General features: G+C 44.5%; 1 protein-coding gene across 1 annotated transcript in view; it reads left to right on the top strand.

Moving 5' to 3' along the window:
• ttn.1 (titin, tandem duplicate 1) overlaps nt 1-26,639 on the top strand; it is a 147,589-nt gene that overhangs the window by 338 nt on the left and 120,612 nt on the right. The window contains exons 2-39 of the mRNA XM_062564885.1: nt 2,956-3,059; nt 3,287-3,490; nt 3,930-4,217; nt 6,301-6,386; nt 6,680-6,888; nt 7,221-7,449; nt 9,113-9,175; nt 9,256-9,514; nt 9,694-9,781; nt 9,928-10,143; nt 10,581-10,723; nt 10,859-10,992; nt 11,132-11,359; nt 11,442-11,683; nt 11,767-11,999; nt 12,088-12,252; nt 12,341-12,509; nt 12,667-14,360; nt 14,449-14,727; nt 15,126-15,392; nt 15,711-15,983; nt 16,068-16,331; nt 16,958-17,218; nt 17,316-17,576; nt 18,053-18,316; nt 18,397-18,657; nt 18,848-19,108; nt 19,236-19,496; nt 19,657-19,798; nt 19,920-20,088; nt 20,812-21,043; nt 21,262-21,546; nt 21,739-21,858; nt 21,956-22,144; nt 23,478-23,978; nt 24,244-24,860; nt 24,979-25,009; nt 25,153-25,203. Of these exons, the coding sequence (XP_062420869.1) occupies nt 2,969-3,059; nt 3,287-3,490; nt 3,930-4,217; nt 6,301-6,386; nt 6,680-6,888; nt 7,221-7,449; nt 9,113-9,175; nt 9,256-9,514; nt 9,694-9,781; nt 9,928-10,143; nt 10,581-10,723; nt 10,859-10,992; nt 11,132-11,359; nt 11,442-11,683; nt 11,767-11,999; nt 12,088-12,252; nt 12,341-12,509; nt 12,667-14,360; nt 14,449-14,727; nt 15,126-15,392; nt 15,711-15,983; nt 16,068-16,331; nt 16,958-17,218; nt 17,316-17,576; nt 18,053-18,316; nt 18,397-18,657; nt 18,848-19,108; nt 19,236-19,496; nt 19,657-19,798; nt 19,920-20,088; nt 20,812-21,043; nt 21,262-21,546; nt 21,739-21,858; nt 21,956-22,144; nt 23,478-23,978; nt 24,244-24,860; nt 24,979-25,009; nt 25,153-25,203 (9,730 nt within the window). The 5' untranslated portion in view covers nt 2,956-2,968. The remainder of the gene's footprint in view (nt 1-2,955; nt 3,060-3,286; nt 3,491-3,929; nt 4,218-6,300; nt 6,387-6,679; nt 6,889-7,220; nt 7,450-9,112; nt 9,176-9,255; nt 9,515-9,693; nt 9,782-9,927; nt 10,144-10,580; nt 10,724-10,858; nt 10,993-11,131; nt 11,360-11,441; nt 11,684-11,766; nt 12,000-12,087; nt 12,253-12,340; nt 12,510-12,666; nt 14,361-14,448; nt 14,728-15,125; nt 15,393-15,710; nt 15,984-16,067; nt 16,332-16,957; nt 17,219-17,315; nt 17,577-18,052; nt 18,317-18,396; nt 18,658-18,847; nt 19,109-19,235; nt 19,497-19,656; nt 19,799-19,919; nt 20,089-20,811; nt 21,044-21,261; nt 21,547-21,738; nt 21,859-21,955; nt 22,145-23,477; nt 23,979-24,243; nt 24,861-24,978; nt 25,010-25,152; nt 25,204-26,639) is intronic.

The following is a 26,639-nucleotide window of genomic DNA, read 5'->3' as shown; positions in this document are numbered from 1 at the left end:
CGATGGCTTTTTAAGGAAATCAGCTGCACACGTATCAGATGTTGCTCAGTTATGTGCCACATGGTGGCTGTCAATCAACCAGTGGGGGGGGGTGGGGGGCAGTATATTTCTGACCACTGCCATATCTGACTATCCCTGTAAATAGAGCTCATCCACTTTGTGGCAGCTTCAAACTGTTTTTATCGCTCCATTCCATTCCACCACGTTTCTTTGGTGGCTTTAAGAAGAAGCCAATTAAAACACACACATGTATTATACATATGTGTACTGATCGATCAGAATAATCGTCATCCTCATGTCGCTGATGACGCAGAATAAAAAAGAAGCTGTCCTTGTGATACTAAGACCTGAGAGAAGGAAAGAAATCACCAATAACTCTTTTTGATCATCAGCTTGTTGGAACACATTCAGATCTTGCATAAACACTAAATATAAATATAGCGTATGATTAATGCTGCTTCCATTACTTACTAATATTTAGTCATGTTTATTTACAGGCTCATGGTTTTGTCTTCTTTTAACTGTCTTGTATTATAGTTTATTTATATCTAACAATCGGATTATTCTTCACTTAACATTTTTATTTCAATCATTCGATCATTTAATACCTTACATAACTAATAATAAATAGCTCTGAACATGAATAATAATCAAATATTAAAGTAGTGAAACTTCATTTCTCCTGTTGATCCTGTCTGAATCCTGGAATGTTTATTTAGTAATAATTAATACTAAATTAATGCTAAAATGCAGTACTAATTAACAGGTATAATTCGATCAGATTTTTTGTTTTGTTAATAATACAACTTTAAAAATGAAACTCTTTAGATAAAGTCTTAAATACAGAGATATCAAAAGTGCACTACTGTTTTAATTTACCTACATATAGCACATACATTTCTGTACTGCAGCATTACAGTATAAAATGTGTAAAAACAAAACAAAAAACGGTCAAATTTCCACATAAAAGCATTTAGAGCAGGGGTCTCAAACTCATTTCAGGTTCGGGGCTAGATGCAAACCACTTCGACCGAATACGGCCCAGACCAGTACGGTTGAGGGGGGTGGCGGCGCTGATGGTCCGAACGGTACGGCAGGCGTACCCCTCCCGGCGGCCTGACAGAAGTCGTAGTTGTTCAGAAGTCGCAGAGAAGTCGAAAAGACCTCGTACAGATAGTGATGAATTTGTCTCTTTTTTTCACTTGAATTGTCAGAACAGAATCAAATACCAAAAATCAAGTTTCTTTATTTAGGATTTGAGAAACCTTATTCAAATAACTTCATGGTCAACGGAAACATTAAAAATACATGTATTCTAAAATACATAAAGCAGGATCTTCATGACATCATTATAGATTAAGGAAACTAAATACAATTTTAAAATTGGCACGTTTTTCGAATGAGAGACGTTGAATTATTTAAAATCACTCAGATTTTATGAAGGAGACGAATGAAAACAAACTTCTACATTTGTCTTAGAGCAGTTAAGTTCCTCGTAATCAATGAAGAGTTATTGATTACAAGTCAGAAATAATTTCATATTAAGATCTTATTGTTATTTTATTGGCTGTTTGTTTTCAGTTAAACTTCCTCTTCTCCTTCTTTGCATTCTTCCCTATATTCTGCTTTCTCACATTCTTCTTCAAGTTTCCTTTTCATGTTGATTAGTTTGTTGATAAACATTTCCAATTATGCTCTTTTAAATATGAGAACATATTCTTTTCATTGATTAGTTCGTATTGATTGTATCATTGTGTTTGGTGGACTTATTCACACCAACAACCCATAAAATGACATCTTGTGTTCTGATGACTCCGACGGACCTTCAGCTGCCGCTGTCCGTCAGCGTCATCTCCCCTTCTACAGACCCCGCCTCCTCACATTTATAGCTCCGCTCTCTCTTTTTTGAAACTGAAACCTGCAGAGACACTCAGCACATTCCCATTCAGCAAATGGTAAATCTGCACAACAAAAAACTTTTGGTAAAATCTTTATAGTTGTAGATGGTTGAGGTTGTAGATTTTATAACTCAGTGATATTATTGAATGAACAGATTAATCATTCTTGCTGTTTTCTTGAGGAGAGGAATTATGGGTCATCAATGTTTGTTGTTGAGAAAATGAAGAAAAGACAACAGGATGTTTCCTTCGGATCAGATACATCAGTTTACAACACTTCCCCTCACGTAGATTACATCACATGTCATTTAGCTGACGCTTTTACCCAAAGCGACTTACAATAACTGCATTTCAACCATAAGGAAACAAACTCAGAAGAACAAGAAACACGAAAGTGCAATTTTATCAAATAAGCTGATTTACAACTTGTTATAGATAAGAGCCATTATGAATACAATTTAAGGTCTACAGTGTGTTAGTGTTTTAGTGGAGGTAGAGTCTGAAGAGGTGTGTCTTTAGTCTGAAGATGTAAAGGCTCTCTGTGGTCCTGATGTCATCACAGAGCTCCTTCCACCATTTAGGAGCAGGACAGCAAAGAGTCGTGATCTAGTCGAGTGTTTTGCTCTCAGTGAGGGAGGAACAAGCAGCTTGATGTTGGGATGGAGGGTTTGACCATGTCCTGGATGGAGACTGGACCCCATCCATTCACAGCATGCTACGTGAGCACCAATGTTTTGATGTTTTGGATGCGGGCAGCCACTGGTAACCAGTGAAGAGAACGGGCAGGAGGGGAGAAGTGTGGGAGAACTTAGGAAGGTTAAAGAGCAGTCGAGCTGCTGCATTCTGGATGAGCTGCAGAGGTGGAATGGAGCAGGGAGACCTGCCAGGAGAGAGTTACAATAGTCCAGGAGATGACAAGAGCCTGAATCAGTACCTGCGCCACCTTCAGAGAGAGAAGGGGTCTTGTTCTCCTGATGTCCTGATGAGATGAGGCATTGAGACTTGAAGCTGCAGATTCATAGTAGTTTATTTGTTTATTTGTATTTGCTGTCTGCAGGGTCCCGACCAACATGTCAACACGGGCACCGACGTTCACGCAGCCGCTGCAGAGCGTTGTGGCACTAGAGGGAAGTGCCGCAACGTTCGAGGCTCAAGTTAGTGGTAAGAAAGCTTCCTTTACATTTTGCTGGGACACAAACTATCTTGTCGTAGTTTCCTTGGATAAGACAGTTTGTGAGACAAAATGTTAACTGGTATTTAAATGAAGGCAATGTGATAATTAGGTCTTCAATTTGACTTCAGGGAAGACTTGAGTACAATCTAACTGCGTCTCGGGGGCCTGGAGGTTCTTAGGTTTTTGTTCTTGAAGGTCCGTTTCTTCTCTGCAGGTTCTCCACTTCCTGAGGTGAGCTGGTTTCGTGATGGCCAGGTTCTTTCCGCCGCAGCTTTACCCGGCATTCAGATCTCGTTCAGCGAAGGCCGCGCTGTCCTGAGGATCCCCGCTGTGACCGCCGCACACAGTGGGAGGTTCTCAGTCAGAGCCACCAACGGCGCTGGACAAGCCACGAGCACCGCCGAGCTCCTGGTCACAGGTGAGACAGACTTAAACAAGCAGAGAGAGAGATTTGAGTGGAGACAGCATCAACATGTTGTCAGCTCAGAAACGTTGATGTTATATCTTCTAATACAATTCAGTGTATATAATGATGATACAAAAAGTCGCACTGGAGACAGATGCAAAAGAAATGTCCAACAAAAAGTACAAAAATAGTATACGCAGTATAGATAGTCAGAAAGTATTATTACGTTTTATTTGTATTTACTTTATTTTGTAGTGCATCATGAAACCTGCTGAACAATGGCTAACCGTTTGATAAGATCAAATTCATTATAAAAGAGTTAACCACATGCAGTTTACTATGCTATTTTCATTTAGATATTTATTTTTTCCAATATGGCACCGTTATTCAATGTGCGCTACTGATTTCTGATCTCAGTTTGCAACAACAGTGATAATCTGTTTCTCTGCAGCCGAGACAGCCCCTCCAAACTTCCTCCAGAGACTGCAGAGCGCCACAGTGAGACAGGGCAGCCAGGTGAAGCTGGACGTCCGGGTCTCCGGCATCCCGACCCCTGTGGTGAAGTTCTACCGAGAGGGAGCCGAGATCCAGAGCTCGGCCGACTTCGGGATCCTCCAGGAGGGAGACCTGTACAGCCTGCTGATTGCCGAAGCCTTCCCAGAGGATTCTGGGACGTATTCTGTGACCGCCACCAACAGCAGTGGACGCGCTACCTCCACCTCGGAGCTGCTGGTTCAGGGTGAGGCTGATTTAAAGTTTCTGCTTTCCGTAACACCGTTTTCTTCAGAAAAACGTCTTGGATGGATCTTCCCATATTCTGACATTACAGTTAAAAACTCACAGAAAGAGGTACCTAAAGTGCTTTGCATTTTCACCCCCCTTGGACTTCTCTGCATTTTATTATGGTATAACCACAGATTCAAATTTATTTAATTGCGACACAGAACACAGAATAGTCCATCATTTGGAAGTTGAGGGAAAGTTTACATGGATTTCAAATTAATTTACAAATACAGATTTAAAAAGCGTTGAGTGCATATCTATTGGTCCCTTTAATCTAAAAGCCCTCAAACCAATTACCTTTATAAGTCACATAATTATTAAATAGGGTCCACCTGTCTGCCATTTAATTTAATTAAAATGTAAATAATTCAAAATTTCTGTGGAGGCCTCAGAGTTTGTTAGAGAGCATTAATGAAGCAGGGTTAGCTTGTAAAAGAATATCCCAAGCTTTTAACATTCTTAGGAAGCACCAGAACATCCATCATCAAAAAATAGATAGAATATGGAACAACCACAAACCTACCAAGGCCATGCACTCAAAGTGGACAAGGAGAACATTAGAGGCAACCAGGAGGCCCGTAGGAACTCTAGAGGAGCTGCAAAGATCCACAGCTGATGGGTAGAATCTGTCCACAGGACGACTATTAGAAAGACGTGGTTGAAACCAGAGGAAATCCTGTTTGAAGTTTTCCACAAGCCACTTGGGAGACACAGCAACATGAGGAAGAAGGTGCTTTGCTCAGAGAAGACCTAAATGGAACCTTTTGGCGTTGGTGCAAAACGATGTGTGAAGGAAACCCAACACCACCCATCACCCTGAGCACACCACCCCAAAAGGAAAACCTAGTGGTGATAGCATCATGCTGTGGGGATGCTCTGCAGAAGACTTGAGAATGGGGTGCAGCTTCATCTTCAAGCAGGACAATGACCCTAAACATACAGCCAGAGCTACAATGGAAGGGTTTAGATTAATGTTCATGTGTTAAAATGGCCCAGTCGAGGCACACATCTCAATCCATTTGAGAATATATGGCTAGATTTGAAAGTTACTATTCAAAGACAAACTCAATCAAATCTGACTGAGCTTCAGCTTTTTTGCTAAGAATAATGGGCAAACATTTCCATCTGTAGTGTGCAAAGCTGGTGGAGACACTTCCCAAAAGACTTTCTGCCGGAAAAGCAGATAACGGGGTTTCTACCGAGTATTGACTATGGGTGGGATACTTAATCAATTCAATTTTATTTTGCCCAAATAACAAATTAGCCTCAGAGGACTTTACAGTCTGTACATATGCAACATCTTCTGTCCAGAAACCCTCACATAGCACAATAAAAACTCCCCAAAAAATGAAAACCCTTCCATGGGGAAAAAAAGGGAAGAAACCTTAGTGAGAGACAGAGGAGGAACCCTCTCATGGGAGACAGATTACAATGGATGTCATTTGTACGATATAAAATATGTACAATACATTCAATTCCTATAACAGAAATGATTCAAATAATTGCGAGTAGTAAGCCAGGTGTATGGCAGGACCACTGCAGGGACAACCACCATCAGATAGAACCACAATTCACAAAGGCCTGTGGGGAGGGAAATCATTAAGACTAGGAAAGGGTATTGTTGGATGACAGTAATAGTAAATGTATTATAATAATAATAATGATGATGATAGCAGCAACATGTGTTAGCAGAGCTATGGCAGGGGGCAGGAACTTATACGTCCAACAGATCTCAACTTTTCTGTTCTCATTAGTGTTTGTTTCACAATAAAAGTTACTTGGCACCTTCAAAGAACTATGAACGTTGGCTTGATCAAATGGCAAAAAGTATTTTTGAATTCCAGTTTGTAACAGTACAAAATGGGAAAAAAGTTCAAGGGCTGAATACTTAAGCAAGGCACTGTTTATGACATTATGCTAATAAATATATGAATTAAATACTTTTTGGATATTATGAACTTTTTGAGATAATTGTTTTAGGATAATGTTGCTCTAATTTATCAGTTTAAATGCATTAAATTAAACATGTGTGTGTTCAGGTGAAGAAGCCGTTCCAGCAAAGAAAACCAAGACTGTCACTTCCACATCTCAGATTTCACAGACCCGTCAGACCAGAATCGAAAAGGTACAATCTACAAATAAGATGTTTATTATATGTGATGGTGGCGCATGGAGTGGTGTGATGCGCTGGGAACCGCAAGGTTGATGGTTCAAATTCTGGCTGCTCCATGTACTATGTTGAAGTTTCACTGAGCAAGACACCCAATCCCTAATTGCTCTCCAGGCAAAATGTAAACCCTGGGTTATAGTACAATGCAAGTCGCTTTGGATAAAAGCATTAGTCAAATGACATGTAATATCTTATTCATACATAAAGCTTTTAATGTAATCTCCTCTCTCTCCCTTTGTGGTTTTCAGAGGACAGAGGCAAGTTTCCAGGCCAGCGCCATGATGGAGATGCAGGTGGAAGGACTGGAGCTGACTCACAAGACTCCACCCAAAGTTCCTCCCAAACCCATGTCCAAGTCCCCAAACCAGTCCTTGTTGGTCACCAAAGTGACCGGTGGACGCCAACAGTCGCCGTCACCCGTGAGACATGTGAAGGCACCAACGCCAACCCCTGTCAGGTGGGTGAAGCTATAAGTGGTACCTTCAATCCACGTTCCTGATTGCTGTGTACATAACGAACAACACGACAAAGTCACAATATATTTAATGGATGCAGGATTTTTTCCTATAGAGTTGTGAGCAGAATAATGATTGGAAATGTATGACTTCTAATAATACCAATGGATAAAGTACAACAGTGATAAATAAAAAAAGAGTAATAGAGTTTTTTGTTAAATTGGCACTGTAGTAGAAAAGAGGTTAGTTGTGAACGTCAGTGAGCGGGGCGGTGATGTTACTTGAGGTTGGCCCTTTAAAGGCCTGCAACGAGACCTCCATCCCCCGTCTTCAGGCCTGCCTCTCCCACTTCAAGATTCTTAGTCTCCCCCATCAGGCCAGTCAAATCTCCCACCACTGCACGCAGGCTGGCAACTTCCTCTGGCGACGTCCTGCCACCTTGGAAGCGGGGAGACTTTGTGGCCGAGACCAGCTACACCAGCATGACCAGTATGAGCAGCAGCACCTTCACTCAGTTGGGTCAGGAGGAGCGCTGGGAGCAGCAAGTCACCGGGGTCAAAGAGGTGAGTTAAGCTCACCTTATTCTGAAAATGAGAATATAGAGTCTACCTGAGAGGTGAATTACTAGAGGTCAATAAATAAATAAAAACGTTTGTTTAAAAGAAAAGCTGAAAAAAATCTTTAAATCACCCAACTTCTAAATAACTAATTAATGAACAAGAAACTGTATACAAACTTACAAGAAACAAGAAAGTGCAATTTCATCAAATAAGCCAATTTAAGTGCTACAGTTTGTTAGTGTTTTAGTGGAGGTATAGTCTGAAGATGTGTGTCTTTAGTTTGAAGATGTAAAGGCTGTCTGTGGTCCTGATGTCATCAGAGAGCTCCTTCCACCATTTGGGAGCAGAACAAAAAAGAGTCGTGATCTGGTCAAGTGTTTTGCTCTCAGTGAGGGAGGAACAAGCAGCTTGATGCAGAGCGGAGTGTGTGGGTTGGGATGGAGGGTTTGACCATGTCTTGGATGGAGACTGGATCCCATCCATTCGCAGCATGGTATGTGAGAACCAATGTTTTGAACTGGATGCGGGCAGCCTCTGGTAACCAGTGAAGAGAGCTGAGGAGCCATTATGAATACAATTTAAGTGCTACAGTTTGTTAGTGTTTTAGTGGAGGTATAGTCGGAAGAGGGGTGTCTTTAGTTTGAAGATGTAAAGGCTCTCAGTTTAACGTCTATCCCCTAAACCAGAGGTCACTAACTTGCGGACCGAAGTCCGGATCTGGACCCAGAAGACGTACCATCCTGGAACCAGACCAAAAGCTATAAAAAGACGGTTGTGATTTAAACGTGACAGTGCACTTTCCGACCGGCGCAGCTTTGGTCGTCTTTACAGTAGTGGCTTAAAGCACAGACCAATAGCATTCATGTTAAACTATCCCACATTATAGTACTCGACCAATCAAGTCTTTGCATTCCAGGCAGGATGATATTGTCTCCCTACTGCGGACAGATGAGAGCGGTAGTGGCAAATTAAAAATCAAAAGACGAAACATAGCGACGTTTGAGAAGAAGATGAGTAAGGCAGAGAAAGAGATGGCTGAGATGAATAAGGAACAAATTGACAGCGAAAGTAGAGCATTTAATCCATAATGGACGGACTGGTTTCTTTTCATACTACCCACAGCAGCCCTACACCAGTGTCTCATGTGCTCAGAACCTGTTGAAATGTCATCATGAGGCTCATTGAGGTCCTCCGGGTGAGGTGGAGAATGGCCCTGATGCGTTCAGGTACAGGTTTAAAAACCTGGCAGGAAAAACTAGATATTTCTTACCAAAAAAACAGTTAGCATGGTTGATCAGAAACTGACGAAAAATCCTGATGAGAAAAGGAAGGTCAGATAACTAAAACGGAAATGAAAACTCAATGTCGATTCATCTCGACTTCCACCAGCCCCCATAGGAGTGCATGGTGTGTAATCTTCCTTTTCACCCGAGCTTAAATCCTTGTATTTGGAATGACCCTTTTGATAAAAGGTCCCATGTTCTCAACCTTATTGGCCTGGTTTAAAGCCAGGTTTTCTTGCTCAATTGACGACCTAATTCTAACCTCTTGAGCCCATTCAGCCTTCCTCCAATCCTCCCATCTGTCATCTTGTCTGTGTTTAACGTTTAAGAGTCTGGGGTCTTCTCCCGTGTGTTTGCTAACCACTCCATGACTGTTCCTTCAGGTGATCGCGGCAGAAGCCATACCTTCTGCAGAAGGAGCCGTGACTCCGGCCACGCTGGTGTCGGTAAGTTTCCCCTAAACCCGCTAAATGTACTTATGCTCCTGTGGTAAGATAACATCACTTAATTACTGTTTTTTGTGCAGGGTTTAAAGAACACAAACGTGACGGAGGGTGAGTCGGTGACCCTGGAATGTCAGATCAGCGGACACCCTGAGCCTGCCATCATGTGGTTCAGAGAGGACTACAAGATCGAGAGCTCCATTGACTTCCAAATCAGCTACGTGAGCGGATTCGCCCGGCTGGTGATCCGCGAGGCCTTCGCCGAAGACAGCGGACGCTTCACCTGCACTGCCACCAGCGAGGCGGGAACCGTCAGTACCTCCTGCTACCTGCTGGTTCAGGGTCAGTACAACTAGCTAGACAGAATGGCAGTCATTCAGCAATAATTAATAGGCATTGTTCCATATGACTCCAGTAAGACCTTTCTATTGTGCTCTGAATGTGCAGGTCTCTTTTGTTCCCACGTTAGATCTGATCTTTCTATAAAGAATACAATGTGTATAAATGTCTTTCTCCTCCAGTGTCCGAGGACATCGAGAGCAGAGAGGAGATTGGTGAAGGGGAAGCCTCCGCTGTCGTCTCCAAGAAAGTTGATGTGGCTGAAAAACTGTGAGTCGATAAGGCCCTCTATAAGAATATATTTAGATGTATTAACATAGTCTGAGTGAACGTAAACTCAAGAGTCTTGTCTTCTAATCTTTGGGATTTACAGGTGCGTTATAGCTTGGTGGTTCTAAAAGACGTTTTATTTTCAGAGTAACCGAAGAAGGGGATGAGGAGACCATGTCTCTGTTGAGCGGGGCCGAGCCCGACACCGAGACCGAGACCGCCGCACCCTTCTTCATCAGGAAACCCACTATCCAGAAGCTGGTGGAAGGAGGAAGTGTCCTGTTTGAATGTCAGGTTGGAGGAAGCCCAAAACCTCACATCATCTGGAAGAAAAGCGGCATACCGCTCACTACCGGATACAGGTTTGTAATGCCTTCAAACAGTACCAGCCAGATTTTCATGGTTGGAAGAGTAACATTCATATTTGGTTTATTAATGATTGTGCACATTTGCTTTTTACTCTCTTGATTTTCATATTTCTATTGATTTGAATATTTAGGTGTAAGTTGACAGTGTGGATCAAGATTAATCTAAAGTGAACGGAAAGGGAAATTTCTGTTCCTATATTCCGTCAATAGTACGACATATGATTTCATAGTAACTCATACTGTGATAGTCTTCCATTTTTCTTGTATTGCTGCTAAACGTGTGCTAAACGTTTCTCTTGATTGACCCTCAAGATAAATATTATATGATAATGCTGTAAGGGAAGATGAAATGTTTGAATCTTAACAGAAATTAACTCTAAACAACATCTGTGTTGCCTCTAAAATCCTATTTCTTCCTCATGGTCCATCAGATACAAAGTGACTTACAAAAAGGAGACCGGTGAATGTAAGTTAGAGATCTCAATGACCTTCGCCGATGACGCCGGAGAATACTCTGTTTTTGTCAAGAACCAGCTCGGAGAGGTCTCGGCCTCCTCCAGTCTCCTGGACGAAGGTACATTGATATGTCCATAGTTGAACTCCACCATATGCATGAACATGGTGGACAATGGACATGCTTTTTCATGTCAGTGTAGATCCAGTCAAAGAAGAAGCCTAGGTTACACTAAATGCTTTGTTTGCCCGACAGATGACTATGAAGTCTACATGAAGAAACAGGAAGCAACCTTTAAGCCCGAAGTGACAGCCATGGGAGTAGGAGACGTTCCTCCTGTTGTCGTTACGACTATGGAGCAGATGACAACGACCGTCATTTCTGGACAGGTACCAGCATCAAGGACAAACTTTGTATAGATGTCATGTTATCAGGGTCGAGTTGTTTATTCACGGTTAGAACAATTAACTACCATGGAACTTCTGAGTACCTGAACATGTCATATCAAATGTTTCATTTTAATTTCAGGAATTTCATCTTTCTACCATTGAGCAGAGGATCTTGCATGAGTATGAGCTCTGCATTATGAGGGTTACATACAGAGAGCTAGTGACAGAGGATGGGGAGTTGATGGTGACTGCTTCCTCTGCCGAGGCTGTGATGCCCACCTTTGACACGCCTGTCAAAAACTACCGGATCATGGAGGGAATGGGTGTAACTTTTCACTGCAAGATGGCAGGAACGCCCCTCCCCAAGGTGCTTCATTTTTAAAGATTGAACTTGGAATTGTTAATGCGTATCCAGAGCGGCCTGATAATAACCACATGTCATCTTGCAGATTGCTTGGTACAAAGACGGCCAGCGTATCAGAGCCGGCGACCGCTACCAGATGGAGGTCCTTCAGGATGGACGAGCCAGCCTCCGCCTGCCTGTGGTGCTGCCAGAGGATGAGGGCGTGTACACTGCCTTGGCCACCAACATGAAGGGAAATGCCGTCAGCTCTGGGAAGCTCTACGTGAAGCCGTCCAATGCCATGATTCCTCAGCAATACACACCGCAGCCGGCAATGCAAAGGATCAGGTGAGGATTAGGTTTTGGACTGGAGTCTTCCCTGTGCTCAACAGTTTCTATCAGACCTCAATTCTGACAACTCTGTTTCTCAGATCCACATCTCCTCGCTCTCTGAGCCGCTCACCTGGACGCTCCTCCAGTCGTTCCCCCGGACGTTCTCCGGCCCGCCGACTGGAAGAGACTGATGAGGCTCAACTGGAAAGACTCTACAAACCCGTGTTTGTCATGAAACCTTCTTCGTGCAAATGCTCCGAGGGGCAAACTGCCAGATTCGACCTGAAGGTGGTCGGCAGACCGATGCCTGACACATATTGGTTCCATAATGGTGAGTAAAACATAGTGACTCTTCATTAAGGTGGTGCAAGAGAGTTGTTAGCCTCAGAATAAACAAATTCTGCATATTATCTCCTAAGGACAACAAGTTGTTAGCGATTATACCCACAAGATTGTGGTTAAAGAGGACGGAACCCAGTCCCTGATCATCGTCCCCGCCCTGCCACAAGACTCCGGAGAGTGGACGGTCATCGCTCAAAACCGAGCCGGACGGACGTCGGTCTCTGTAACTCTTACTGTTGATGGTACGCAGCTCACCGTGGAATTTCCGCGAACTTGTACTAATAAACGCACTGACTTTGGGGTTTTAATTTCGTTCCATCCTTTTTTCAGCAAAAGAAACCTTGGTGCGGCCGCAGTTCATTGAGAAGCTGAAGAACATCAGTGTGAAGCAGGGCACTCTGGTTGAACTGGCTGTCAGAGCCATTGGAAACCCGCTTCCTGACATTGTGTGGCTGAAAAACAGTGATATCATCTCCCCACACAAGCACCCACACATCAGGCATGGTTCCATTTCAGTTGGGCTAGCAGTATTTATTATTTGATTCTCTGTTGTGCAAACTATTTTTAATTAAATTACATCCAAATTTTATAGATCCAAAAATCTCCATTACAAGTAAAAGTTAAAATATTGAACAAATGACATATTCATCTTCCAGGGTTGAAGGAACAAAAGGAGAGGCCAAATTTCAGATTCCCTCGACAACCGGCTCAGACAGTGCCTGGTACACTGCAACAGCCATCAACAAGGCCGGCAGAGACACCACTCGCTGCAGAGTCAACGTTGAGGTGGACTTTGTTGAACCTGAACCAGAGAGGAAGCTCATCATTCCCAAAGGAACTTACAAAGCCAAGGACATTGCCCCTCCCGAGCTGGAGCCCCTTCATCTGCGCTACGGCCAGGATCAGTGGGAGGAGGGCGACCTCTATGACAAAGAGAAGCAGCAGAAACCACAGTTCAAGAAGAAGCTGACCTCTATCAGAATGAAGCGTTGTGGTCCGGCTCACTTCGAGTGCAGACTGACCCCAATCGGTGACCCCACCATGGTGGTGGAGTGGCTGCACGATGGAAAACCCCTAGAAGCCGCCAACAGGCTGCGTATGGTCAATGAATTTGGCTACTGCAGCCTCGACTATGAAGCCGCTTACGCCAGAGACAGCGGCGTTGTTACCTGCAGAGCCACCAACAAGTACGGAGTCGACCAGACCTCGGCCACCCTGGTGGTCAAGGACGAGAAGGGTCTCGTCGAGGAGTCGCAGCTTCCCGAAGGCAGGAAGGGAGCACACCGGATCGACGAGATTGAACGCATGGCTCACGAGGGAGGACCATACGGAGTCACTGCTGAGGAAGATACAGATAAAATTAAACCTGAGATCGTACTCCTTCCCGAACCAGCAAGAGTGCTGGAAGGCGACACGGCGCGATTCCGCTGTCGAGTGACCGGCTATCCGGCCCCCAAGGTTAACTGGTACCTCAATGGACAACTGATCCGCAAGAGCAAGAGATACAGACTTCGATATGATGGCATTTACTACCTGGAGATCATTGAAATCAAATCCTATGATTCAGGAGAGGTTAGAATATTGGCCGAGAACAACCTGGGCTCGGCCGAACACACAGTGAAGCTGGAGATTCAGCAGAAAGAGGATTTCAGGACTCATCTGCGCCGTGCCCCGGAGGGAAAGGCCATTGAGGTAGCTCCGGAACCAGGAAAGGTACAATTTGATGTAGTAAAGTCTGAGACGCCTCAAGATGACTCTCAGCTAAAAGAGGTGGTCAAGCTGAAGAAGGCTCACAGAATCGTCCGTGAGAAAGCCACGGAGGAGTCGGAGGAGCTGAGGGGCAAGTTCAAGCGTAGGACAGAGGAAGGCTACTACGAATCCATTACTGCTGTGGAACTCAAATCACGTAAAAAGGACGAGTCCTACGAGGGACTGCTGAAGAAAACCAAAGAGGAGCTGCTTCACCGGGCCATGGCTAAGGAGGAGGCTGAAAAGAAGAAGGAAGAGGAAAGGAAACTCACAGCTAAAGCTGCTAAACCAGAGAGGGTCAAGCTCTCAGCCAGCATGGAAGCTCCCAAGATTCTGGAACGAATCACCAGCCAGACAGTCGCACAGGGCGACGAAGTCAAGTTCAGGGTCAGGGTCATCGGCAGGCCCGAACCTGAATGCCAGTGGTTCAAAAATGGTGTTCTGCTTGAGAAGTCTGATCGCATTAATTGGTTCTGGCCCGAAGATCATGTGTGCGAATTGATTATTAAAGACGTCAGAGCCGAGGATTCTGCTAGCGTCATGGTTAAAGCAACCAGCAATGCCGGAGAGACTTCCAGCCATGCTTTCCTGCTGGTGCAAGGTAACAAACCTGGACTTCCAGCAATGTCCTTTTAAGTCTACGCTTGAATTGTATGTTTTGTAACAAAGGATTGATGTTATTGTTGCAGCCAAGACGGTCATCTCCTTCACGCAGAAGCTGGAGGATATCAATGCAAAAGAGAAGGACACCACTGCCACCTTTGAGTGTGAAACCAACGAGCCTTTTGTCAAGGTCAAATGGCTGAAGAACAACGTGGAGATCTTCACCGGAGACAAATACAGGATGCACTCTGACAGAAAAGTCCACTTCCTGTCCGTGCTGATGATTGACATGAGGGATGACGCAGAATTTACCTGCATGGTGGTAGACGAGGACGTCAGCACTACGGCAAAGCTCAATGTGGAAGGTGGGTCAACTCATGAGTGCCTGCAGTAAAAGAAGACCATACCTACCTTGTGCATTTCTGCTTCACGGATGAAGGAGAAACACATAGTTTCGGATCTGTACACTTGCTGCTAACCTTAAATTGGTCGTTTACATTTTGAGGTTGAGTCAGATACAAACAGTTGAAACGTGTGCAACCGTTTGGTTATATACATCCACACCAAGCTTTCATCTCTTTTTGCAGTAAACACACACATATATATATATTAAAACACCATTGAAAGACAATCACACAAGTGAACTGAAATAAAGTTAATCTTCTCCGTGCTGCATTTGCTCAGGTTGGATAAGGCGTTCTCCAGCTGTGTGATGGCCTTTTCCTTAAACAATGATGTAACATCTACGTTATGTCGTAAACAGGAGCTCCCCTGGAGATTCTGAAGCAGCTGGAGAGCACAGAGGTTCCCGAGACCTACTCTGGGGAGTTTGAGTGTGTTGTGTCCCGAGAGGACGCGGAAGGCAGCTGGTTTCTTGGAGAGAAGCTGCTCTCTCCCAGCAGCAAGTATGTCATGTCCTCCCGTCGTGGAAGACATTCCCTGTCCGTCAAGGACGTCAAGAAGGACGACCAGGGAACGTACGCCTTCAAAGTGGGCAGTTTCAAGACAAGTGCATCGCTGAAAATGAAATGTGAGTGATGGAAGTATGTTAAAGTTTTGCATTAAGTTTGGAGCTTTAACTGTCAAGCAATCTAAAAATGAAAATACAGATTGCCATATATTATGCTATCAGAGTTCATGATCCCCTGAAGGAAACCCCCGGTAGGTGAAAATGTAGGATCATCTTCTGCCAAATTGTCCCCTTATGAGTTTGAACATTTCTTTATTTTAGTAATAATGTAAAAAAATTATATTGTCTTTTTTTATCCAATAATTCCATATATTGGAGTGTGAGGACCACTGTTACTTATACGGAACTCCAGTCTGACTTTTATTCTGGTTCTTTCAGTGCGTCCCGTGACCCTGATGCAGCCTCTGACTGATTTGACCATCTGCGAGGGCGACATCGCTCAACTGGAGGTCAAGTTCTCCCAGGAGAATGTTGAAGGAACCTGGATGAGGAACGACCAGCCAGTCTCAGCCTCCAACCGGGTGCACATTATTATTGACAGACAGGCCCACAAGCTTCTGATTGAAGACACCAACAAGGATGACGGGGGCATGTACTCCTTTGTGGTTCCCGCTCAGTCAATCTCAACCTCTGCAAAGCTTCTCATTCAGAGTAAGGCTCCATAGATGTTTTCTAAGAACTTAACTTAGTGTTCTTAACCAAAGTGTTTCATAACATGTTGATCCCTTGTGGTAGCCATCGGCATCTTAATCCCACTGAAGGACACAAGTGCAGTTGAGGGCACCAAAGCTGTCATAGAAGCCAAGATCTCCGCCCAAGACGTCATGTCGGTCAAATGGTTCCACAACGACGAGCAGCTGAAGGCCAGCGACCGAGTGCAGATGGTAGCAAAAGGAGCCAAGCAGCGCCTGGTCTTCAACAGGACCTACGCTTCAGACGAGGGGCGGTACAAACTGGTGGTTGGCCTTGCTGAAACCAGCTGCACACTTGCTGTTCAGAGTAAGAATGTGTCACTACTTACAGCTTAAACACTAATCCTAACCCTAACCAGCGTGAAAAACACAGTTTCTGCTACATTACAAGATTAAAAAAGAAGAAGAGACATTTGTTAGATTTATGCAAAATTGAAAATAGAAGCTTAACATCGGGACACTACCGAACTTTAGAAGCAGGAAATTGAATCCTAGTATGTACTGTGAGTTTCTCTGCAGGATCCTTCAGCAGTGGAATATCCTAAAAATTATGATCTTGTATTTTATTATAAATTCCCAGAACCCAAAGAAGATGACAATAATACATGTTACATTTGCATTTGGTGCCAGTTATTACACTGTGATTCAAGAGGGACTTCCATACAGACAGAGAAGATTGAAATAAGACCTTTATCCTTGTTTAAAGAAACAACTTTACTGGTTACATTTTATTTACGCGACTATCATTGCATGGGATACAAAACACCAGGGAAGCAGATAGGGGTTATGTGTCTTGCTCAGAGACACTTCAACATGGGACATGGAGCAGCCAAGGTTCGACCCCTAATAACCACTCTTTGTTAAGCATCAAAGATGTGAAAAAGAACGGGTTGAGCATTAGTCAAATGAACTGATTCTTCTTCCATCTCTCAGCGGTCCAGATTGTGAAATCCATCAAGGACAAGGAGTGCTCCGAGTCCGAGAACATCACTTTTGATGTTGAGGTTTCTCACCCCGGCATCGACGCCTTCTGGACCTTCAACAGGCAGCCGATCAAAGCTGGTGGGAAGTACAAGATGGAGTCTAAGAACAAGTTCCACAAGCTGACCGTGATGAACGCAATGAAGGACGAGGAGGGCGAGTACATGTTCGCCGCCGGTGAGAAAATGTGCAGCGCTTCCCTCACCGTATCAGGTAAGCTGGACTGTGCATTAATGAGGACTTCTAGTAGCAATCAATCGACTGCTAATTGGATTAGCGTTAACTGACTGGAACTACCTCCCGCCACTAGGTGGCGCTATCAAGAAGCCGTTGCAAGACTTGGTGGTGGCGGACTCGCAGACGTCTGTGTTTGAGTGTGAGGTCGCGAATCCCTCCGCCGAGGGCAAGTGGCTGAAGGACGGCCACCCTGTGGACTACAACGAGAACACGCTGAGCGAGGTCAAGGGGGCCACCAGGCGCCTCATCATTGTGATCACCAAGGCCACAGACGTGGGGGAGTACACCTACCAGGTCGCCACCTCGAAGACCTCTGCCACCCTGAAGGTGGAGGGTAGGTCCCGGTTCAATGAGAGCACAAGCCACACTAAACACGCTGTAGTTGGTGATTAAGGAGCCGTTAGAGGGCAGAAAATTGTGGAACTCATCTAGTTTTGTGTATTTATTAGTACTTTGTTATATATCCAGTTAGAAGAGTTTGGTCTACATTTTATTTTTGTATTTTATTTAAACCCTTATTTAATCAGGAAAGTCCCATTGAGAAATCTCTTTTTAAGGGAGACCAGTAGGGTATTTCACAAAACCAGGATATTTCAGTTATCCTATCAGCGATTAAATGTTGACATTGTTATCAAATTTATCTCCCAAAATGTTTGTATATCTTCAAGATGATTAAGTAAAAATTAAAGTAAATCTTTCTCAAATCCGATCAAATTTTTGCTAAATTCCTCTGCATAGCAGTGGCTGCGTACAGGTGATAAAGAGACAAAGAACCAAAAGCTTGATTACAAACTACGTTTGTCTCCGCAGCTGTGAAGATCAAGAAGACCCTGAAAAACCTGAACGTGGTGGAGACTCAAGACGCCGTGTTCAGCCTGGAGTTGACCCACAAGGACGTGAAAGGGGCGCAGTGGATCAGGAACGGCATTGAGATGCTTTCCAGCGATAAATTGGAGATCATAAGCGAAGGCACGGTCCACACCCTGAAAATCAAGAACTGCAGCACACAGGACGAGTCTGTTTATTCTTTCAAGCTGGGAAAACTGTCTGCAAACGCCAGGCTGAACGTAGAAAGTGAGCGCTGATTCTTTCACTTTTCCAAAGAAAAAACATCAACACAGGAAAATCTTAACTGTACAGCGTTTTTCCCGCAGCCATCAAGATCCTAAAGAAGCCAAAGGACGTGACGTCGCTGCTAGGTGCGACTGCCGTGTTTGAGGTGGGCATTTCGGAGGACGACATTCCTGTGAAGTGGATGTTCAACGAGGCAGAGCTGAGGCCCAACGGAAACTACAGGATGCTCTCCGAGAAGAAGAGCCATAAGCTCATTGTCCAGGACGTGGACGGCAGCAAAGAGGGGGAGTATACTGTGGTGGTGGGCCACCTCCAGTGCAGCGCCAGGCTCATCGTGGAGTGTAAGTGTTAGTATAGCACGGCTCATTAAGGTAGCACTACACACTGGGAATATACAGTGTATGAATGCTTTGAGTTGTTTACTTGTTTTGTTAGGGTTCGTCCCTTATTTTATTATCCTTAAAGCATTGATGAGATGCTTTTCGTCTGGTAGCTGGATGAAACGTGTTGAGACTGTCTCTTTCTCTTTAGCCCTGCGGGTCACCAAACCCCTGAAGAGCGTCCAGCTCCCAGAGACCCAGGTGGCCACGTTGGAGTGCGAGGTTTCTCACTTTAATGTTCCGTCCACCTGGCTGAAAGACGGTGTGCAGATCGAGATGAGCGAGAAGTTCAGGATCGTAGTTCAGGGGAAACTTCACCAGCTGAAGATCATGAACACCAGCAGGGACGACTCTGCAGAGTACACCTTCGTCTGTGGGAACGACCGAGTGTCAGCAACGCTCACTGTCAGCCGTAAGCTCCTCCCCTAATCTGCCATTACTCTTGGCAACACCCGATTCATTGTGATTAATGGAATCGCTTTTCCACAGTATTTCCAGTGGAACGTTATCAATTATCAAGATTTGTTGTTGTTTTCCAGCCATCCTCATCACAACAATGCTGCAAGACGTGAATGCTCAGGAAAAAGACACTGTCACCTTTGAGGTGAACGTCAACTACGAGGGAATCACGTACAAATGGCTTAAGAATGGCGTGGAGATCCGGTCCACGGACAGATGTCAGGCTCGATGCAAACAGCTGAGTCACACTCTGAGCATCAGGAACGTTCACTTTGGAGACAGCGCCATGTACACCTTCATGTCAGGTTCAGCAGTCGCTACAGCCAAACTCGACGTGGAGGGTAAGACTTGAACAAACTGTTTTCCTTTTAGGTCAGGTGGATAGACTCGTCCAAGTAGACCCTTCCCGATGACCACTAATCTCTTGCCAATAACCCTTAGAATGCCCCCAATGACCAAAAAAACTCAATTTTCTCAACAAACCATTTTGATGTTTTTCAGCCCGCGTGGTTGAATTCACAAAACACCTGAAGGACCTGAAGATTACAGAGAAGAAGAGAGCAACCTTTGAATGTGAGGTTTCTGAACCGAACATTCAGGTGATATGGATGAAGAACATTCAGGAGCTGGAGATGTGTGACAGGTACAGCAGCTCGTATTCAACTGTTAAAACACCCTTAAGAATTACACCGATGAATAAAGAAAACCGACATATCAAGAAAATGTCTTCATCAACCTCCTATGTTGTCTTCTGTTTTCTGCAGATATAAAATTACCTCAGATAAGTATGTGCACCGCTTGATTCTGCCATCTGTCCGCCTGTCCGATGCCGGAGAATACTCCGCCGTGGCCGGGTCAAGCATGTCCAAGGCCAACCTAGGAGTGGAAGGACGAGACATCAAGATCTCAGAGCCTCCGTGCCGAGACATCACGGTTAGTGGTTATGATGATCCACACGATTACCCTTACATTAAACCTAGGACTACAAATGATCACAGATTTCTCCTCATGACTCTCCCCAAGATTTTAACCACATAACTCCTGATTATTTCTGGCAACTATTATTTGTTTTCAGTCTTTGAGTCGTATTGAGCTGCAGACACGTGACTTTATTTACCGAAACCACTTTGTTTCGGTCAAAGAAAGAGTTACCGCCGACAAAATACGTCCAGTCTATTAGTTTAGAATCAGTTCTACCCAAGGAAGGTGTACTTACAGTCACTAAACCTGACTAACAGATGGCAAATCAGAAAAAGGAGAAGACTCGAAGGCATGCAGCTACCTCAGAAGTACAACTAGTACTTACTTCTTCTACTGCTAGTACGACTAGTACCACAATTACAACTATAACTAGTACTAAACTTTATATTACTACAAAAATGTATTTTTTAATTCTCAGCTTTTCCTATTTCTATTCTTTCAGCAATGTTTAGAATAATTCCAGCTTTTTTCATTTCTGTACTTTACTGCAACTTTCTGAAGTTAATTTCAGCTTTATGCATTCCAACGCATTTTCAGCAGGAAATGCATTTTCTGGTGATTTTACCCTTTAAAATAACACATTTTATCCACAAAAAAATTTGATGTTCGTTCCTGAATGTAATTTTTTTTTTGAATTATTCTTCCTGGTATTTAACCGTAGCATCCTCTTTGCAGGTTGTTGAGAAACAAAGAGCCACCTTTGAATTTGACGTGAACGAGGACGAGGTGGAGGGCCGCTGGCTGAGGAACGGGGTGGAGATCCAGTTATCGGCGGAGGAGAGGTTCAACTACGTCACCATCAAGAAGCTACACCGCCTCACCATCTCCGAGACCTACCGGAGTGACGCTGGCGAATACACTTTTATCGCCGGCAAGAACCGAAGCACTGTGAACCTCCTCGTCAGACGTAAGCGATAAGCTGACTAGCCAGTCCGCTCTTCTTTTCTTTATCCATTTCATCTTAGCCTCAAACAGTAATTTGATGCTTGTGTTTAGGGATAATGAACCAGAGGAATGAGCTGACAAAAAGTTAAACATTTAGGATGAAATCCTGCCGTTCATAAAGCAGCCAAAGCAGATATGAACATTAAAGCCACAGTCTAAACTTTTCTCCTCTGCCTTCAGTACCGGAGCCGCCACAGATTGTCCGTCAGATTCAGGCCCAGGTGGCGACTTTGGGTCGATCGGTTCGCTTCTCGGTGAAGGTGAGCGGCCTCCCCAAGCCTCAGGTGTCCTGGTACAAAGATTCCCAGGCACTTTCCACCAGCTACAAGTGCAAGTTCCTCCACGACGAGGACGAGCACACGCTGCTGCTGCTGGAGGTCTTCCCCGAGGATGCCGCCATCTATAGCTGCGAGGCCACAAACGACTTCGGAGAGGCGATAAGCTCTGCCCCTCTTACTGTGGAAGGTACCGATAGACAGATCTTAGGCAATGAGCTTGGATGTTTAGGCTTGTTTCCATCTTTACTCCTAGGCGGATGTTCCGATTATGAAGCTCAGATTTATTTAAGGTTGGCAACTGCAAGCTGGTTTTATGAACCAAAGAAAGGATACCTATATGGCCATTGATTGTGTTCTGGTATTTTTGTCTGTCCAACAGTCCCTGAGGTGGTCGAAACCGCTCCTCGTGTGACCGCTCCGGTCCTTGAAGTTCCCATGCGGGACATCCTGGTCACAGAGGGACAGCCTGCCCAGCTCCAATGCACTGTCTCTGGAGAAGGTAGCGACCAGATGTTTGCCTTGACTCAGCGATAATTTATATGACAGTTGTGGTACCAATGATGTCGACGACTCTGAGTTTAACTCTTTGCCTCCAGATCTGCAGATATCTTGGTTCCATGGTGATAAAGAAGTCCAACAGTCAAACACGTTCAGGATATCTCGCTATGGCAAAACCTGCCAGCTGGACATTTCCAGAGTTCTCCTGGACCACGATGGAGACTACTTGTGTGTGGCTACAAATTCAGCAGGAATGGTCAGATGCTCTGCCACTTTGAATATCGACGGTGAGAAATTCAGAGATTGGAACATTAGCAGCTAAACACCTGACATGTTAATCTACAATGAGGCGGTAAAAAGAAAACCAGTGTCGCTTTTCATTAGAAAAAGAACCTGGAATTTTGCGTTAGCCTGCCTGCTAGTGATATAACCGACTGATTTCACCCCAGAAATGCTAATCAAAGCACCTCGAGAGATAAACCCCAACACAACCTGTCAAATATAAAAAAGAAGCATGTTCTAAAAAAAACCTCAAAGAAGCAGCATTGCTGATGGGGCACTGGCGAGGTTTCAGACCTTTGTGTTAATCTACTACTGCTTAGACAAACTAATATGTCCTCTTGTGTTCTTCTCTTACATAGTCTGATCATTTTAGTTTAACTTAGCTCAGCTAAAAATGGGGGAAATTCTGCTTCTAAAAATAAAGCTAAAGGTTTCTCATTTACAGACTTAACAATCTTAAGAGCTAATGACATCACAAACATGCTCAAAAATGGTAACTATCCATGGTAACTATCAAGCTAAAATACCATGAATAATCTAAAAGTTTGATTCTGGATATTAAAAATGATTAAAATCCTATAACCTTTAATGGTATTAACATCTGATTTTAAAGCTCACTGAACAACATCACGGTGATATTTGAAATATTAAAGTAACGTGTTCAGTCACAATGTCTGAGCTGAGAGTTGGCTATTAAGCTCATCACTGTAAAGTGAAAGAACACTGGACTGATAATGAGACACATCTCTATATCTTTGTTGAAGTCTATTTTGAGTGGCTTATTTCTGTGCTTCTGTCTGTTAAAACGAAGAGACCTTTCTTTCTTTACGTGTCAACATCATCTTTGTAAAACTAGCCTCCGTCTTCATTTTGTTTTTAACCACTAGCAGTTCAACTGACTGTTAACATTCGTGAGCATGCTGGAGGTAGCTTTGGATTTTGTTACGTTACCCTCATCTGCAACTTAGGTGTTAATGTTACATGTTCCTTCAGGTGAAGCATGCTCTTCTCTTCCGACATGAAGAGCTCTTCATGTGATGAATCTTTACTTCAGAGGAATACAGCATGGGTCCAAACCGAGCTGAACTCTGGAAACGTAGCATTTCCCAGTACCTCTAGTTCAAACCAATAATCTATAGCAGATTTCTTATTTTGAATTTTGGCTCCAGTCACGCTTGCATGATTGCCATGGGAAACCAGCCACTGTCCCCTAGCTTGCTGATCAGACTGATCTTCAACGCTCCACTCCAGATGCTCTCTTGGCAAACAAGCTGTGAGCTGAAGAAGTCACCATAATGATGTGTTGACCTAATTCTTCTACTCTTTTTTACTGCCCAGATGAAAAAACCTTAGCTAGTGTCAGAAGCACCGGGGCTGAGACTAAACTCAGTCAACAAAGTCATCTGAAGGCTCAGACTGAGACCTTCAGGTCTGTGTCAGTGGGGCAAACAGAGTTTTCTGAGAGGTCCTCTGTGTCTTTGAGGACAGTTGAGGATCAGATGGAGAGCGTGAGCTCTGTGAAGACATTCTCCCAGAGCTTTTCTGACCTCAAACCCCCTGCCGGCCCCCAACTGCTGACGGAAATGAGCGACGTCCGGGTGAAAAGCGGCGACAAGGCGGAGTTCAGCTGCTTGTTTAAGGGACAGCCCTTCACTGTGGTGAAGTGGGATCATAACGGCCAGAGTGTGCCGGAAACAGACCGGGTGAGGAGCTCTGCTACGGGGGGGCTGTTGTCCCTGGTCATACAGGGAGTTGTAGTGGCGGACCAGGGTGTGTACTGCTGCACCGCCACCAACCAGCACGGCCACAACCGCTCCTCCGCCCAGCTCACCGTTGAAGGTTAATCTTTGTTTTTATCAGTCTGTTTCTCCATCTGGTCCATCCACCTCACCTGCTCTTCCTGCTTCTTTCCTTTCTCTTATACTTAATATGTCCTCAGCCTGTAACTCGTTAGAATGTAATTGAATAACATACAGTAGTCTATTCGTCTTTCTTCTGCCTCGCTAAACATATTCCCCCATCCTACTAACCCCTTGAGTGTTGGGAGTCATATCTTTATTGACTCTGAGCGCTAATTCCTCTCCCTAACTTTATCCTCACCCAGCAAAAGAAGCGAATGTCAAAGCAGAAACCCCAATCCCTACCGACTCTGTGCCTAAAGTGTCTCAGACAGACAGGGAGACCTCTAGAGGTCCTCCCGACCAAGACCAGCGGGAGCCCGCAGAGAAGCCGGCACTATCACCTCTATCTTCCCGGAGAACCCACAGCCTCATCAGATACCTGTATTTCCCCGACGTGGTGCCTCATGAGCAGCAAAGTCATTGCCTCTCCAGCTGTCCCGAGTTCCTGGTCAAACTCCCCTCAGAGCTGCTGGTCCGGAACAAAGACGGCAGCTCCTTGAGTTGCCCAATGAAGTGGGCGCCCAGTCCTTTGGTCATTTGGCTTTACAATCGGTTGAATGTTGAGGATTCCATTACTTACTCTCTGAAACACGACGGCCCCCTGTGCCCCGTAAAAGTTAACAGTGTGGGACCCGGACAAAGGGGCTCTTACTCTTTCAAAAATGTCTGCTCAGCTGGGGATGCTGAGGGCAGCACGGTGACGTCAGGTTGGCATCTGCATGCTTCTGGTCATTCTGCTCACTCAAGCTCATTCTCACTGCTTTCCCACACAGCCAACAGAGGCACACTCCTTCACACAGGGACACAGCTTCTTCCACAGGTTTAACCTCTGCGATTAGGAGGGGGCGCTCACCTCGGTGTCCTGCTTTACTGACTAAAAACAAGGGAGGAGTTTAAGAGAACACTAACATTACTCAACATTTTCCAATCAACCACAGGTGCTGCACATTAGGGATCAAAAGGATGCATGTGACAATTCCAGTTAGGAGGAAACAGTCAAAGCAGTTATATGGATGCACGACTTGTCTGATTCTAACAGTCTTGCACCATATGAAACTTTTATGTGCAGTTCTAAGTGGGTTTTTAATTCATAGACGTTTGTGTCTTTACAGTTACGGCAGTGGAGCAGGAACCTCTGACTCAGGTCCAACAGGAAGTGAAAGGTAAATAGGCCTATTTTGTGAATACGTCATTTTATTGTTTTTACTTTGTATTCAGATTTTGGTTCAAGAACGTTTAACTGGTAATTGGGTTTACCTTCAATTCGAAAATGTAAATTCAAAATCATTTTATGAATATATACAATCTGATGTGTCTGACAATGTTTCTTTAAACTAATGAACCACTTGTAACTTCCTCCTGGCAGTGTTTATTAGTGGACACAATAATGTTACAAGAAAGACAGAAATCATAAACCCTGTTTCATGCAGAGCATTGTGGTTGATTGACTTTTCCTTGCAGTCAAATACAAATGTGGATGTTTGAGTCATTCTGTATTCAGGGTGCTTGTCTCACTATGATTGTTCCACTCAGCCATGTCTAGCTCATCGTTCGCAGTGGAGGAGGCGACCCAGGACTCTTACTACACCGGCGTGAAGTTAGCAAATAAAACTAGAACACTTGAACTCCAGTCAGAGTCGAAATGCTTCTCCAGCTCTTTGGTAAAGCAAGAAGAAAAACCACTTTTCCTCAGCAAACTTTCTACCCTGGCCGTGACTGTCGGAGAAATTGCCACGTTTAGTGTCGTGGTCTCTGGGTTCCCCAAACCCGCTGTTCAGTGGTTCCATAATGGACAGACTATTGCGAGCTCGTCCGTTTACACCTTCGTTCACGAGTGGGATGAGTATAGCTTGGTCATTCACAATGTCCAGAAGGAGTTTGAGGGAGAGTACTCGTGCACGGTCAGCAATAGGTTTGGCCATTCAACATGCACGTCGTATTTGCATGTTCAGGTGAAGGAGTCAGAAAAGAATCAACAAGTTGCGAAGGGGACGTTGGTCTTGACTGGAAAACCCCCAGAGTTCACTCAAACTATTGAGTCCCTTGAGTTGTTTGAGGGAGGTCAGGCTTTCCTCAGATATGTTGTGACAGGAGATCCTCTCCCTGAAGTTCAGTGGCTCAATGGTAGCTTTCCCATTCAGGCAAGTGGGTTTCTGATCATTGTGAGCAACCCAGATGGATCAGGCTTCATAAATATTCTGAGTGTCAAGGAAGAGCACAATGGGCTGTACACATGTAAGGCCTCCAACCAACATGGTGAAGCCTCCTGTACTGCCGAACTAGTGGTGTTCCCTAAAAAGGTCCCGCAAGAGCAGACGTTCGTAAGGAAAACAAAAGGTCCGAAAATATCCCTGACCGAAGAAACTACGGAATCCAGATTATACCAGAAAAGAACTCTGTCTGATCAGATGATTTACACAATCAGCACTGGGGACCGGCAGATTATCCCCAGCGAGGAGGTGGGAACCCTCACAGAGCTCGACATCTCTGCCGCCACCCTGCAGCGTGAGCAGCTCACCCACCAGGCCGCAGTCCTGCAGGCTCATGAAATACAGGAAAATGTTTCTCTGGCTTCCTCTCATCCACCTCAGGTCTTAGC

This window comes from Pungitius pungitius, chromosome 10, assembly GCF_949316345.1.
Source record: "Pungitius pungitius chromosome 10, fPunPun2.1, whole genome shotgun sequence".
NCBI lineage: Eukaryota > Metazoa > Chordata > Actinopteri > Perciformes > Gasterosteidae > Pungitius > Pungitius pungitius.
This window is presented reverse-complemented; position numbering and strand designations above follow the sequence as displayed.